Raw genomic sequence first — 17,135 nt, forward strand, 5'->3', positions numbered from 1 at the left:
TTTCGGGGAGTATGTTTGTATAATGTGCAAAGGACATAGGTTAGCACTGCAGCTACAATCAAAGAGATAATATTTGCCTCACGCCCTGTTTTCATTGACAAGGGTCTTTTCCATCACATTTTTTAGCACAATGATTGTCATCCAGCTTTGTCAACACGAGATAGACCAAGCTGTAGAGGGGGGTTTCTAGGATCTATTTATAGGGGACTATAAAACAGAACTTACGATGGAGTTGGCACTCATCGTTGTGGAAGAAGGGTTCTGTCACTTCGAACTGTAGATCTCCGGGTCTGTGATGCCAATGCTGCTTTAGACTACGCATTCAAAGTAGCCTGCAATAAATAGCAATCAGTACGAAATTGTTAATGGATTTAAATAATGTCTTTAAGTACTGTAGAATGATATAGGCGGTATAGTAATCCTTCTTAAACCTTTCTGAACTTATTTTATGGACATTTCACAGATTTTTTTTCTCAAGACATTTTGTTTGTTTCATAATATTTTCACATAGCATCTCTTTCAGGACAGCGTGAACAAAAACGGAACAATAAAAACGATATGAACAATTTGTAACAGTGCGCAACAATACCGTCACAGTACGAACAGTGTTTAAAGATGTAACAACAACAATAATAATTTGTAACATAATGTAACATCAACGTGCCAGTAAGGACAATTTGTAACAAAGTAAGAGTAAGATATGCAACACATTATCTGTGTAGGTTTATGTTACAGTATTCACATAAATAAGTTGTGCAACAGATTTACCGATTTAAACGGAATCTTTGTTTCAGTATTCACATAAATAAGTTGTGCAACAGATTTAAACTGAATCTTTGTTTCAGTATTCACATGAATATGTTGTGCAACAGATTTAAACTGAATCTTTGTTACAGTATTCACATAAATAAGTTGTGCAGATTTACCGATTTAAACGGAATCTTTGTTTCAGTATTCACATAAATAAGTTGTGCAACAGATTTAAACTGAATCTTTGTTTCAGTATTCACATGAATAAGTTGTGCAACAGATTTAAACTGAATCTTTGTTTCAGTATTCACATAAATAAATTGTGCAACAGATTTACCGATTTAAACGGAATCTTTGTTTCAGTATTCACATAAATAAGTTGTGCAACAGATTTAAACTGAATCTTTGTTACAGTATTCACATAAATAAGTTGTGCAACAGATTTAAACCGAATCTTTGTTACGGTATTCACGTAATTGTGTCGTACAGCATGTCATCATGTTAAATCTCCGTTACATCATAAACGTAATTGAACTATACAGCACATCAAAATTATTTGTTATTCTGTAAAACTGTACACATTATCACTGTCAATCTACAGTGAATTTAAACTAATTCGATCATGCTTTAACGCATTTACGCTTTCCACAAACAAACGCTTTGGATGTTGTGAAATTACCAACAGTACTCGCTGAAAACGAAAGGTCAAAAGATACAAAAAGTTTATTGAAGTTTAGTAACTTGGTGCATAACTTTGTTTATCAACACGTGCTCGTGAGTGTCGAATATCGAATTAGTTTATATTAGGAAACAGGAAACTTAAAAACTATATGCTGTATCTTACTTCAATGGGCTTTCATTCCATATCATGAAATAATGTGTGAAGCCCATTTCTGGTGTACCCCGCCGTGATATTGCTGAAATATTGCTAAAAGCGGCGTAAAACCGACTTCACTCACTCACTCACTCCCACATCATGCTGACACACCGTTATGTTGCTGTTATATTGTTGAAAGTGCTTTAAAGCGATCTCACTCACTCAATGAACATAGAAGCTAAAAGGATTTAGAACTGTTTCGGCTTTGATACACCATTTGTTTAATGACAACAGAAGTATAATATAATATTAATATTACAAATAATATTCATTTCTTCAAAAGGCAATAAGTTGGGGTTTTAACTATAATTTTACTCTGGGAATGTCTCAAAAATATATATTCAACTTCAAACACGGTTGTTTAGACAACAACCATGATCAAAGCCCCATTGTTCATTAGTAAATATCTAAACGGATGCCTCCATCACGCGTTCTCGTCACTTCAATTGTTGCATCTACCTGACAGGTAAATGTTTCGCGACGTGGGATAAAATCGGGTTAGGGTCCTTTACGGGATGGCGTCACATCTCGGTTAAAGAAGACGGAGAAAGTCGACATCACGATGAAGAAACAAACATGGTGTCATACGCGGCCATTATGTTGTTTGAAGAAACGCTAGTGTACCTCCGGGTGCTGTAAACCGCCATTGTATGTATGTGTTTACCTTGGAGGGCGGGGCCCATGGAGAAGGCTTATCTTCATTGACCACGTCACGAATTCAGGTGTCGTAGTACCACAGAAACAAGGAACCCGTATTCTTGTAAGTTTTTATATTCATGGACAGGATCCTGGAATGTTATTTCTTTACAAATAATAAAGTAAAACATTGGATGGGACGTGTGGCCTGATCTTCCTGATACCCTACACCATGAAGTGAATGGGGAGTCGGGCAGCAACCCTACAAGCTGTACAATCTGTCGCAAGAAAATATGTAAAGTAGCTAGTAGTAAATAAGTACAATAGTGCAATAGCATGCTATAGAAAAACATAAACTGTGGTGCAAAATGTTTGAAAAAGAAAGAAATTGCCTGCCACTTAAAGTTATTGTAGTGAGGCGTTTTTTAAAAGTCAGTGTATCTATAATTTAGGTGTATAGTTTTCATTTAAAAATGAATACTTGAAGAAAGAACATTTAGTCTTCGTACGGAATCCCAGTGTTAACAATTCATATAAACAGTGCGTGTGTGGTTGTCCAATTAACGTCGGTGTTCAGCATTTATACAAACAGTGCGTGGTCGGTTGTTAAACATTTATTCAAATACTGATTGTGTGGTTGTTCAGCATATATTCAAATACTGATTGTGTGGTTGTTCAGCATTTATTCAAATACTGATTGTGTGGTTGTTCAGCATTTATTCAAATACTGATTGTGTGGTTGTTCAGCATTTATTCAAATACTGATTGTGTGGTTGTTCAGCATTTATTCAAATACTGATTGTGTGGTTGTTCAGCATTTATTCAAATACTAATTGTGTGGTTGTTCAGCATTTATTCCAACATGACTTGGATGTTTGTTCAACACAATTACACAGTGTTTGTGTAGTTGTGTTCATAATGTTTCCAAATAATGTATTTGTGGTTGTTTGAAATTTAATTCAAACATTGCTTGTTATCAAATCGACACTGTATTCATAGAGGTGTGGTAAGGCTGTGTGCCGTTTTGTCAAACAGTTTGTGAGAGTGTGTGACAGTTGTTCACACCGGTTTTGTGTACTTCAACAGTATTGTATGAAGAAAAGTGTGTGAGATGTTTACGATATGTTCTAATTCAACCTGAGTGTCTGTTCAACATTGTGTTCATACAATGCGTGTGTGGTTGTTTAACTTTTATTCCAACAATGTCTGTGGGTTTTTATATACTCAAACAATTGAGTACAAGGCTTCTTATCAAACAGTCCTTGTTGGGTTACAAGACATACATTAAAAAAGTTCCTGGTGCAAAGCTTCTATTGAAACAACCCCTGTTGAGTTGCAAGGCTTCTATTCAAACAGTCCCTGTTGGGTTGCAAGGCTGCTGTTCAATCAGCAAGTGATCTTGTTCAGCTCCTCTATGTACATCAAAAGATGTGGGGCGGCCAGGTAGCCTAGTGGTTAAAGCGTTCGCTCGTCACGCCGAAGACCCGGGTTCGATTCTCAACATGGGTACAATGTGTGAAGCCCATTTGTTGTGTCCCCGCCGGCATATTTACTGGAATATTGCTAAAAGAGGCGCAAAATAAATTCACTCTCTCACTCAAAAGAGAGGCGCAAAATGCTGAGCATAAAGTGAACACCAATCACTAAACCTCACCTCTGATTAACGATTAAAATTTATTTGTTTAAAATAGGAAGTCATACAACCAATTCTGTAATCTTTGAGTTAAATTATGTTTGCGAACAATAAATCTGGCTCGAAAAGTTGAGTATTATTTTTTAAACAACGTTATGGTAAATGAATATATCGCCAAATTATATCATTGTCCGCTACCTCGCCATTAAACAGTCCCTCCCACACTGACGCTTACAAAAACCTCCAGGCATTTCAGTTCTAGAACTTGCTTTAATTCACTGGGTCAGAATACGATGTAATATTCCTGATGCTCCGGATATTTTACTCCTAGTCTATATGTTGTAACAGAAACAATATACGTATACTTTTCACAACCGATTATCAGCAACGCCAATATGTGTATATACATATTCGTTCATTAATCAATAGTAATAAAAGTTTAACACGACAAAGTCCAAACAAAAGAGCACATACTCGTATTACAGCAGTACAGTACATCTCGGTGAAGACCACTCGATGGTAACGAAACCCTCCGGCACAGATAAGGTGTGACGGGATTATCTCAGCGACAGATTAAACTAATACATATTATCAGCAGATCAGCATCATCTCTGATGCAGTGTACCTGTGGTTATGACCTGATAACGGCATATCCTGGGGTTAATTAACAGAATGACCACTGTGGGTCAATCGTCCGTGGTCAAACCTGCATCCACGCCGAGACGGGAGGGTCGTGCAGAACGCTACCCAGGTAAGCAAGCCTTATATATAGTTAGATATGTGATATTTGGGACTACACCTTTTTTTCCGTAAAGTACAGATTCTAGTACTTTTGTTGAGTTGTGTTCCATCAAGGATTCGAACCCAAACTCTTAGAGTCAGGCACTTAATCGCCAGCACACAAAGTCAGCCATGTAACATGCTCAGCCACCGCGGCTTCCACGAAAATGGAACAATCATAGGTGTGGGGCTGACATCTTCCCGAACACACGAGTATATAGACGTATGCTGTGGACCACACACTCTGCTAACTTTGTTTAATATTCCACAATATTCACAAATATGTATCATATATAATATGGATTGAATAGATAGAGAATGTATGTAGGCTTCAAGCCTCAAGGTCACCATGCTAATAACAAATTACGGAAAACAATCTTTCTTTGACACCGACTTCTTACCAGCGTCAGTGAACCATGACCTTGACCTTTGTAGGAGAAGACCACGTCTCGCACGTTGGAAATCGTTACAGGGATTCGTAAATGAAGGATCTTCAAATGTGTCAACTTTAAAAAACCAAAACATTCACCTTAGCACACTTGTGTATAAATATGACAATGTGTATAAATATGACAATGTGTATAAATATGACAATGTATATAAATATGACAATGTGTATAAATATGACAATGTGTATAAATATGACAATGAGTCTGAGACTGCTCCGAGAGTGAGTAATATTATGCATGGTAAATTGAAACAATACAACACGATGAAAACGTCCATTGGCTTAGCAAACAACACACAGGGTTGGAGATACTTTGTGATTTTCAGTTCTGGTAAAACTGAGCCAAATAGAAGCACCAGCATTGCTGACCAATTGTATAATCTGTATGGGATGTTAAACTTAGGGATGTTCTTTTGTTGACAGATTTCAAGCATGCTGCGTATATGGGTGGTGTTCGGCTTTCTACTTGTGATGTCAGCAAAAGTCACCTTCTCTCAAAGTAAGTATGAAATTCCTGTGCTGAAAACACGAGATACATATTGCCTCGGTGTTTAAACAACATTAAGCTCCAAAATGTTTCATACTGTAAGGGACCGTGCATAATTTATGGCTGGGGAGGTGATGATGATTTTTATAAGAAGCATGTACAATGTGACTGACCCCCATCCCCCCAACCCCTAAAATTTATGTACAAATTAATGACCCCCTTGCATGTCATGTACAACATCCCCCCTTTCCACATTTTTTATGCATAATTTTAAAAGATTTTTATGTACAAAATTGATGACCTCCTACCTCCCCAGAACAAACTGGGTTACCACCCCCTCTTAAAATCATCACCTATCATTCTATCATTCCCGTACTCACGGGTTTCATCAAAGTGGTACATGTATGAGGCTCCCGGCTTTCTTCCCAAATTAAGCAGACCCACTTTCAACCGAATACGATAACAGCACTAAGAGGCGTAAACCGTTTTCGTTCACTGACTTACAGTTTCTTATCACTTTTGGCTGGTGAAGATCCGGGGTAGAATTGGTCTTCAGAAATTCATGCTTCGGGATCGGGTAGTCAGGCTTGCTAACTTGATTGATGCATGTAATCGTGTCCTAGTTGGGTAGATCGATGGCCATGATGTCAATCACTGAATTATCAGACTCGATTATTGACAGACCGTCGTCACCTAGCTGGAATATTGCTGAGTGCGGCGTTAAAAAAACCCAAACAAAACAAGACAAGACCTATTACTTGTGTGATTATGCAGCATGTCGTACCTACATCTCATGTTCGATTCCCCTCATTGGTTTAATAAATCAAATGTTCGTGCCTATCGACGTGATAATGTTGTTATATATAGTGGCGGTGGGGTACCCTAGTGGTTAAAGCGTTCACTCGTCACGCCGAAGACCCGGGTTCGACCCCCCCTTGGATATTATGTGTGAAGCCCTTTTCCAGTGCCTCCTGCCGTGATATTGCTGGAATAATGCCAAAAGCGACGTAAAACCATACCCAATGACTCTCGTATTTAATCTAAGAAAGAATGATAACTTGATAACTCTCTCTTCAGCGTGCGGTGGCTTCTCCGACATCATCTTCCTCATAGACGACTCCGACAGCACCAAACGCAACAACCCTACTGACTCTGACACCGTGACGTACGCGCAGGGCGTCACCTCCTTCGTCCAACACTTCGTCGACAAGGCTGACCTCTCCAACATCCGCATCGCTGTAGTTGCCTACAGCAAAACGACGCGCGTCATCGCCGACTTCACGTCCAACTCCTCCACCATTTCCAACGCCTTCAACACTTTCCAGCCAGAATTCAAGGGGTCTGACATCCTCGAGGGGATGAAGTTAGTTAAGGGCATGTTTCAATCCTCAGGACGCCTTGGGGCGAGGCATCTGGTTGTCCTTGTTACCGACGGGTCGACCTTCAATTCTAATCTTGCAGGGGATTATGCTCAGCGATGCCAAGAAGCTGGGATTGAGATAACGTCTGTTGCTTTTGGCGACGCCATTTCCTTGCAGGAGTTGATGTTGTACTCAAAAAGCAGTGACCGTATTTTCAAGGTCACGAACGACACGGGACTATCGGCTCTGACACCCAACGTCACCGAGATCATTTGCCAAGGTAATTTTATGTTTGTTTGAAGGCATGCTATGTTATGGCGCCGTTAGCAATGCGAAAGCCCAATTGTGATGATGTGTAGTGGTCGTGTGGTCCTGAGCATCGATCTCAGGTCACAATTCAGTTGAAGTTAAGCTTCGTTTAGCGCGGAGAGTCCTTGGATGGGTGACCATGTTTGGCAGGTTGACTCCTGAGTGTTTCTAGGACCTCAGAGCACCTGGGACACATGTGGTCCCACCTTTGTTCAAAATTGCCTCTGTTCACCCTGCAGAAAATGGGTACCCGGTGGAATAAGTCATGTGACTATTAACCTAGCTCCTCACCGGCAGGTTGGGTTATCTGGGGTAATAATAATCAGATTGTGATTTCAGCGCCGTTGAGCACCGTTTACAAATCCATTATCATCATTATTATATCACGGATGTAGAGATTCGGGCCACACAAAAAAATGGGTGCCGGGTGATGATGACGTAATCACCATAGTAACCGAGCCTGACCAATCGTTCCATGTCGTACGCCTCTGCGTGGGCTATTCAAGACCAGTTCAAACCCAGAATACCCAAGGGATTGTTAATGTGTTGGATAATAATGTCAAGTACTTGATACTTAAAAGAAATGCCACAACGAAGAGGTACGGTTGGACCAGTTGTCCAAGGCGCCGCAATTCGTGTCTAGAGTTGTGTCCCCTGGGGACGCCAGACACCCGTGATTGTGGGTTCGAATCCCGGTTCTCTCCTGTTTTCATGTTAGTCAGCACCATGTCTGTTTTCGTTGGTTTCCCCAAAGTGGTAAATATCTGAGACATGCGCTACTTCGGGTTTTCCCCCCACATGAAGCAGACACGCCGTAATGAATGGAATACCTTCCAAGCAGCTTTTAATTAAGACTCAATTCTGACGTTTATCATTAATGATTTCAGAATGATTATACGATATGATTATAATATCAGTAACCGGTTTGTGTAGACCAAATTCAACTATTCTGTTGTGAAGTATTGATATTGCTGAATAAGGTATCAGAACCCAGTAATTCATATACTCTCGCGTATTAATACACAATGCCATTTAGAAAGTGGTCAAATGTATCATATGTTATATTTGGGATTACACTTTCTCAGTAGAGTACCGTTCTAGTACTTCTGTTGGATTGTGTCAAATCCGGGATTCGAACTCACAGCCTCCGAGTCAGGCAAATAATCGCCAGCACACAAAGTCAACCGCCAAACCCGCTCAGCCACCGTGCCTTCCACACGTAACGTTGTAGAAATCTATTTTGTGTCATTTTCATCTGTCAAAAGTTTATCTATGAATATTTTTTGTTTGCGCAGACCCATGCGAAGGACCTTTATCGTTAGTAGATGAGCCTGGTTTGTTTCGATACCCTGGAAACTGCGCCAAGTTTCTACAAGTAGCTCCAGTCAATCAAACCGGCCTTGTTTGTGTGCCCAAGGATTGCTCGTACACAACCATGTGGAATGACCGGCTGAAGATCTGCGACTACCCTGGTTCCGCTACTTGTGGTCAGTATCTGAAACAAGGGCAGATAATCGATTTCTTTCAGAAGTGACCAATACTTTTGATCACCAATACCACAGTTTGTAACTCAACTACGCAAAACAATTATACGTCCTTCTATTGTGAACTGACAACAACCTAGGAAATGAATGTTTGCGAAAGGAGGACTCAAGAATTAACTCTGGAAAGTCCGATCATTGGGATATATTCTGAAATTATTATATTATTTCACTCTTGAATGTTTTAGAAAAAACCCAACACTTCTTCTTTTCTTTGACAATATACAATAGGGAATGCGCCCACAAAGGATATATCATCCGAATATGGGAGGTACATGTATATGATATCGTTCCACATTTACATACAGTCAAACACCCTTCTGTCGAAGTTGAACGGACGTACGTGAATGCTTCGAGTAATCCAAGGTTCTAAGTTATCTAAGAAATACGCTTTAACCTTTTACGTCGAGATAACTGTAAGCCCGAATTCGACACAATGGGGTTGTGCAGATATAGGCTGGTCATTTACTGTTATATAGTTTATTTCGTATTTTTGCCAGAATCATTTTTCATAAGTTATACGTCTTCGGTCATATTCCACACAGTTTTGTGAAGTTAAATCGTTTTGAAGTGTTAATTCAAAATTTACTGAACTGCTGTAAAATTCTTGCATCTAATATTCAACCTTTCTGTTCGTTTTAAGATCCGTGTAGAGGTCAAGTGGACGGTCGACGAACTTCCTATCATCTGTACTGCAACTCCTACTGGGAGTGTCAGGGGGGCGTGTCCCAGCCCCGCTGTTGTGGGTCAGGGAAGAAGTACGTGGAGGGGGGCGGGTGCGTGGCAGCAGGAGTCAGTGAATGTCCAAACCCATGTCCGAGTTAAAGATGTTAACGACCAATGTGGTGTTTTGTTGAAATGATAGATGTAAATGTTGAATTTATGTTGGTAAGACTTCATGAAGCAAGAGACTCTGTGGTGAATAAAGATTATATACAACCCGATGTTTTCTTTAGTATGGAGCCATTCTTGACTCCCTGTTGGCACTCGCAAACATACATGGACTCGTCCGTCATGATATCACCGTTCGGTGCTCATGATGTCTACCCCCGGGCTGTCCGGATCAGGATTGGTCTTCAGTAACCAATGCTTGTCGTAAGAGCCGACTAACGGGATCGGGTGGTCAGGCTCGCTGACTTGGTTGACACATGTCATCGTATCCCAGTTGCGTAGGTCGATGCTCATGCTGTTGATAACTGGATTGTCTGGTCAGACTCGATTATGTACAGTCAGCCACCATATAGCTGGAATATTGCTGAGTGCCATGTTAAACAACAAAGCAAGCAAGCAACCAAACCAACCAACCAGCTAACCAACCAACCTTCACACAACTGCGTTTCTTGTACCATGCATGAGTTAAAGCAGTGTTACCAGCAACCTTCTCTACCTCTGGTGTGAGTGTAGTAGTCTTCTGCTCCAATATAATAGCCCAGGAACGAGTCGAAGCCATGCATTGTAGGGGTGTATTTCCAGTTACAGAACCCGAGATGCCATCTGATAAAAACAAATACTCCACATGAAAATAGCAATGGATGTGGCATGGCAAACTTAACTCACTCACTCACTATCACCGGATTGTCGACTATTTGTATTACGGCTGACGTTTGAAATATGTTTAGAATAAGATGTCGAGATTAATGATTGCGACTTCAAGGCAGCTGTGACAAGATATGTTTCACCAAGCGCCAATGTGAACCCATTTCAGTCACTCACATGGCAATAGATCTGCAGTCAAAGTCGAAAGGGGAGGTAACTATGAAGTAACACTATCAAACTTTCTAGGTATACATTTTAAAAATGTGTACAAGTATAAACAATGAAAATGTTTAGAGGTGTTGTCGGTATGTAAACACTATCCCCAAGGCCTGGGCGCTAAACATGACTGTCTAATTGTTTAATACCTAAGCTCCACTATACATGGGCCAAGCAGAGCTCAGCTTGCTATTCAGTGCAAACGGTCTTGTTACAAACCTTACAGTAAGCTCCCTTTACGCGCGCCAACTTGCTCGTATATTGCGATATGCGAGACGGGGACCAGCATGACAAATCAGTAGCATTTCCATGCAGTGTCAGTCTAAGTAAACTTAAGCTCAGTATTATTTGTTACACTGCTTTACTGAGTCTAACAAACCCTAGTAGAAGGTCGCGTCAGCTAACCTTTGAGCAACCTATGACCGTCCAATCAAACGCGGACGGCCGAACGGATTTAACCAATCAGACAACGACCACTTGTTAGGGTTCGGCGGGACTTACAAAACGGTTTTTGGATTTTCTCTTCCCTGGTCGCTGACACTGATCTATCAACAAACAAAAATCCGCAATAAACACAGATATTTGACCTGTTTACTACTAGCTTATATTTCCACAAGATGACATCCTTGAATATTGACAAAAACGCTATTTTCAGCGACTTTTTACTCATTGCGTCCTCGGAAGCGATCGGGCGAAAAATAGCATTCGGAATCGTTCGCGTTTTTTAGGCAAAGGTTCAAACGGTATGTGCGAATGTTAACTTTCGCGATTTGGTAAGCTGTGTTCTGATTGGTCATTCCAAAAGGTTAGCTGACGTGACCTTCTACGAGGGTTTTGATAGACTCAGTATAGCAGTGTAACGAAAAATACTGAGCCTAAGTTTACTTAGAATGCATGCAGTGTGAGGACGGCCGACCCAACCTCAGTGAGTTCGTTTCGCGCAGTCACATCAGCAACATTGCATGTAATAGCACCGAGGAGTAAGAAAATTAAACAATTAATATAAGAGAATTACAAGAAGGGGAGTCATTGCGCGGCGAATGGAGGTAAATTTACCATAAGGATTAATGACTGATTCTTAACGGATTATTGCGGTTTAGCTCGTCAGCAACGGGATGTGTATCTGAAGAGCGACTCTGCACTGATCACAATGTAGCCCGCACAGAACGAGTGAGTGAGTGTATTTGGTTGGGGTGTCACTTGGTATAGGAGAGAACTGGAAGGTCAAAGCGAGCGACATTTTGTACTCCTTTGATGAAACCAGTGGGATCGTGCTGACCATGAAGGCAATCTAGTAGATTTTATACCCAAGATCACACAATTAGTGACACATGCCAAAGTACAATTCCTCTGTCAACATACTACGGAATGGAAGCAGGTCACTACTTGGGTCTACATATCGTGTGATTATTGTGGATATAAACTGACGTTCAAAAGAAAGTAGACACAACGTAAATGCTTTGAAAATTATTGTTTTGATTGTGATTTGAAAATCATCCCAACGGTTGCTGGGGTAGCAATTTTGTTGTTATTCAAGTAAAGAAACCGTATATTTTTTCAATTACAAACAGACATTATAGTAAACACGTGTTCTAGCTGTCACTGTTTATAAATCATCACCGCCCAATTGCGCAGCTCGATGTTCATGCTGTTGATCACAGGATTGTCTGGTTCAGAATCGATTATTTACAAACCGCCGCCATATAGCTGGAATATTGCTGAGTGCGGCGAAAAACTAAACTCACTCACTCACTACCCGATCCCGAAGCATGGATTGCTGAAGTCCAATTCTACCCCGGATCTTCTCGGGTCAAAAGTGATAAGAAACTATGAGTCAGTGAAATCATCACTCACTTATGATTTAAGGATTATCACCGATATATCTGTGGAAATATAACATCAGCTCGTTTCTGCTTATAAAACAGTTTAAAACCAAATGAATGCGGCAAAACCAGCTATTTTAAAGCTACACATCACCATATTGGCACCACGTCGCCAAATACCCTTCTATTGCATGTTGTTTTGCTTGTGGTGGTGGAATTGGGTTTAACGTCGTGCTAGAGAATATTTCGCTGATATGACGACGTGCATGCGTGTGTATGTGTATGTGTGGCTGCTTGTACTAGCCCAGACTGAAGCTGGTTTTATAGTGCTAGCCCACTGAGATACCATGCCGCAGTGAAGCAGGAATACCCCACTCAGACACATTATACTGACTCCGAGCCGACCAGTCCTTGTTGTACCCATTAATGCCGAGCGCCAGGCAGGGACCAACAAGTACCATATTTTAACGTCTTTTGGTATGAGCCGGTCGGGGATCGAACCCACGACCTTCCGCTCTCCGGGCGGACGCTCTAACCACTACACCACGGAGGCGGTCGTTTTGCTCGTGATGTATTTCCATAATAAATAATAAATATATAAGGCATTGTTCATGTCAAAAGCCCTTTATGCACGTGAGTTATATACAACATACTCCATTTTGTTATTACAAAACTAATTTTATTTTAAATGCAAGAATCAGATCATGCGTATGAAAATCTAAAATAGTTTTAATGTCAGATTTTCTGCGTGTTGTAGATGCTGCACGGTGGAAAGATGTCTGGTAGGCGATACAGTCTATAATTGAAATGTTGTCTGTGTGGATCATTTTCCACAGTATGTCCACCCCAGCTTTGGTGCAGGGTTGGCCAGAACTGCAAACAACTGACCTGTGCCAACAAAGCTTGCAGGTTGTAGAACATTTGTAACAGGCCTCTATGAGATACCAACGTTTCCATACCTCGGAACACTACAAGAGTCAGCATCACATTTATTGCTCATAGTCCTCAACTTTAACATGCTATTGATAATTCTAAATAATGGAAAAAGTATTGCAACATCCCATATTTTTCATAGTATCAATATGTTACCATCAACAATAGCAAATGGACATATTCAAATCTCAAATTAATTTTGTATCTGGATAAAATGACACTCAAGAAATAATTAAATTTCACATCTAAACGCAAAAAGAACGAAAAACTGAAGAACCAAGTTTTCAAAACAATGACTCATTTTGTAGTGACGATAACGATGGTTGTGTGATATTAACATTCTGTTCAGTATGAATAGCCGAGCACAATGGCAATATCTGGTGTAATCTCCGTCTACTGCCGTAACATCTCTGACGCCACCATCATTGACTCTATCAGACGTTGATTCATGGTGACGGGCTTTCCCCAATACATCAAAACTTTGTACTGGAGGATCTAACCGATAATGTCGAACTGTAAGAATATTTCACTGAAACTTGATATTTGCTTAAAGACGGATATTGCACGTGATTTTATGGATCGTAGTGCGTGCATATTTAAAATCAATTGTCAAAACAGTCATGCACATAAATTGCACATTTAAATATACAAATTGCTATATCGGGGATGAAATCATAGATGTTGCGATACTTTTTACATGAGTATACATGCACCAAAATGTAACACATTATGTGTAGGGCTCAACAAAGACTCGTTGAACCGTACAGGAAATGTAGCGTTGGCGAATGGATGACGGTTCAAACGTCAATTTGAAGAATAACTTTAAGCGTGGTAATGAAAACGTCCGTCGGTTCCCCAGAAACATTTCATATGACCAGCGTTATCTCTAGTACGAATTGGGAGATGTGTTTCCGATGTGCCACCTCGTTGCTGACACAGATGGACACGTGTCCAGTCCGGCTCCTGATCTGTATCTCTCCCTTGTCGCAAGTGTTCCGCTCCTGAGAACGAAGAGTGAGTGAGTGAGTGAGTGAGTGAGTGAGTGAGTAAGTGTGAGTTGAATATACCGCGATAAAAGCAATTTGCTATTTCCGTTAAATCACGGCGTATCTTAGTCCAAGGAAACACGGAATGATGCAGTCCGGGGTATGGAAGCCACTGTGTGAAACATTTACAAGTTTCTGGCAATGAAAGGAAACATTTAAAGAGAAACCTCGTCCTCGTACTCGTTATGTGAGTTGGGATTCAGGTTAAACACAGGTGCCCGGTACCACGTGGATGCCTACATGGGATATCCGGGATTAGAACAGGTGCCCGGTACCACGTGGATGCCTACATGGGATATCCGGGGATAGAACAGGTCCCCGGTACCGCGTGGTTGCCTACCTAAGATATCCAGGGATAGAACAGGTGCCCAGTACCGCGTGGTTGCCTACATGAGATATCCAGGGATAGGAAAGGTGCCCAGTACCGCGTGGTTGCCTACATGAGATATCCAGGGATAGAACAGGTGACCAGTACCGCGTGGTTGCCTACATGAGATATCCAGGGATAGAAAAGGTGCCCGGTACCGTGTGGTTGCCTACATGAGATATCCAGGGATAGAACAGGTGCCCAGTACCGCGTGGTTGCCTACATGAGATATCCAGGGATAGAACAGGTGCCCGGTACCGTGTGGTTGCCTACATGAGATATCCAGGGATAGAAAAGGTGCCCGGTACCGTGTGGTTGCCTACCTGAGATATCCGTGAATTGAACTGGTCCCCAGTACCCAATGGTTGTTTACCTGAGACATACGTAGATAGAACAGGCCCGCAGTACACCATGGTTGTCTACCTGATATATCCAGGGATAGAACAGGCCCCCACTGCCCCATGGTTGTTTTACTGAGATATTCGGGGATACAACAGGCCCATAGTACCATGTGGTTGTTTACCTGATATATCCGGGGCACCCTCATGCCTTCACCCGGCTACAGGAACTTCCCTTGCCTTCACCCAGCTACATCAGAAACCTCCCAAACATCCTTTGTCTTCATCCAGCTACAATAGAAGCCTCCCTACCCTTCAAAGAGCTACACTAGAAACGTGGTTTCATAACCCCGGAAACTCATCACAGAGAACGCGGTGTCTGAGAGTGTCGGACCAGCGATGCACAGACAGCTATTAGGAAAGGAATAAAATGAAAGAGTATTTACGGTAATTCCAACATATCCCTGGATAGTTGACGCTTTAAAGGAGAGGGTGCACGACAACTGCGAAGTATCTGTACGATAGACGAGGCATTTTCCAGTTGTTCGACACAGATCACGGCACATCAGTACTCCATAAGGCGAATACTCAATGTCGCTCCTCGACATCGACACATCCATCAACACCGTCGACACCAAAACACAGAGTAAATATTCCACAGACATGAGGATAAACCGTCTCAACTCTGTGATCTACCTGGCGACTGTGTGATTGAGTTTTGTAAACTTGTTTCCAGGGATATTGCAGATACAGATCTGGTTACAACATTGTGGTATTGTCTAGGTTAATGTCGAGCTTGAATAATTGAAACGAATAATTGAAATGATTATCTTGCCAGTTTGTGAATACAGACTGAAGACAAGAAAATAGGATTAGGGTGTTTTAAAGTTTTGTTCCATACAAATCCCATTCCATCGTCTTGTGGAACAGGTTTTCTGGTTATCTGCATCTATATGCATGTGAGTGAGTGAGTGAGTGAGTGAGTCTGGATCCGCCTGTGCATACATTACGAATACAAATTGTATTATGCAAGCTTTTGGCGAACGTATACATATTTTTACTCCGAAAATATGATATCAGTTATACAGATCATAAGAGGTTAATAATTTCTTCATCATAAAATGTCATTCTTAAACTTACTCTTAAAACAAGCAACGTGAATTTATATGAAGCGAATCGAGCATTCGCGTAAGAATACTTAGCGGTACACCAAGGTGAAGGTCGTTCATGACGGCGGCATATGCGTGTGACTTGTACCTAATATAGTGCAAGCATAACTCTTGCATAAAATCAGATCTTTCTGTCTAAAAGGAACAACCAAATCGGTCAGATTTCACGAGTGATCACCTCATCAATACTAGTTTCTAATACCTGACGGAATCGAATCGTTGTCGGCTTTGTTGTGATCCTTGGTTGGAACATTTCTTAGACAATCGCCTTTCACTTGTGCCTTATAATCCGTACCTTCAATTTGAACGAACTACTTCGTTTCATGTTTTAAATGTCAATAACTGCAGTAACGACTCCAGAACCTCTGTCATCAATTCCTACAGAATCTCCAATTTTGATAATGTGGCAGCCATGTTTGTTTACAAACTCGCCCACGCAATGGAAAAGCCCCTGTAAGCTCGCGACGACGTCATCAATGAAATGTTAAAACATTTTAGGATTCGTATGGCGTGTATGGAGTTTTTAAAAAGTAGTTCGTGTATTGAATTTGCATATTTATCAGATTTGGATACCAAGTTTATCATATTGCTTTACTGCACTGATAACACTCTCCATTACATGATAAAGCTGTGTAAGTATACCATCAACTCGTGTCTGCTTATAAAACAGCTTCAAAACCAAATGAATGTTTCAACGTAAATACGGCGCGGCTAGCAATTTTAAAGTTTGATATAAAACATCAACATATTGGCACCAGATCTCCAAATACCCCTCTCCCTTATTACATTGCACGTTGTGTCGTTAGTGATTTAAATAACAAATATAAAACAAAATATATAAAGCATTGTTCCACTTCAAAAGACCTTTATGCACGTGAGTTATAT

At 40.9% G+C, this 17,135-nt stretch overlaps 1 protein-coding gene across 1 annotated transcript; it reads left to right on the forward strand.

The window, feature by feature from the left end:
* The first annotated feature begins 4,568 nt into the window (after nucleotides 1-4,568).
* On the forward strand, nucleotides 4,569-9,731 carry LOC124286405. The gene is made up of 4 exons (XM_046722773.1): nucleotides 4,569-4,647; nucleotides 6,689-7,252; nucleotides 8,577-8,768; nucleotides 9,466-9,731. Exons 1-4 carry the CDS (start codon nucleotides 4,569-4,571, stop codon nucleotides 9,645-9,647), a joined length of 1,017 nt encoding a protein of 338 aa, XP_046578729.1. The 3' UTR covers nucleotides 9,648-9,731.
* The last annotated feature ends 7,404 nt before the right edge of the window (nucleotides 9,732-17,135 follow it).

This window comes from Haliotis rubra, unplaced genomic scaffold (assembly GCF_003918875.1).
Source record: "Haliotis rubra isolate DU_JTF1 unplaced genomic scaffold, ASM391887v1 Scf382, whole genome shotgun sequence".
NCBI classification, from domain to species: Eukaryota; Metazoa; Mollusca; class Gastropoda; order Lepetellida; family Haliotidae; genus Haliotis; species Haliotis rubra.

What these genes read in the sequence shown, in the direction of transcription:
- LOC124286405 (XM_046722773.1), top strand. Translation starts at nt 4,569, where the DNA reads ATGACCACTGTGGGTCAATCGTCCGTGGTCAAACCTGCATCCACGCCG. An exon ending in CACCGAGATCATTTGCCAAG is followed by an intron (nt 7,253 to 8,576) that starts GTAATTTTATGT and finishes TTGTTTGCGCAG; the next exon opens with ACCCATGCGAAGGACCTTTA. An exon ending in CCCTGGTTCCGCTACTTGTG is followed by an intron (nt 8,769 to 9,465) that starts GTCAGTATCTGA and finishes GTTCGTTTTAAG; the next exon opens with ATCCGTGTAGAGGTCAAGTG.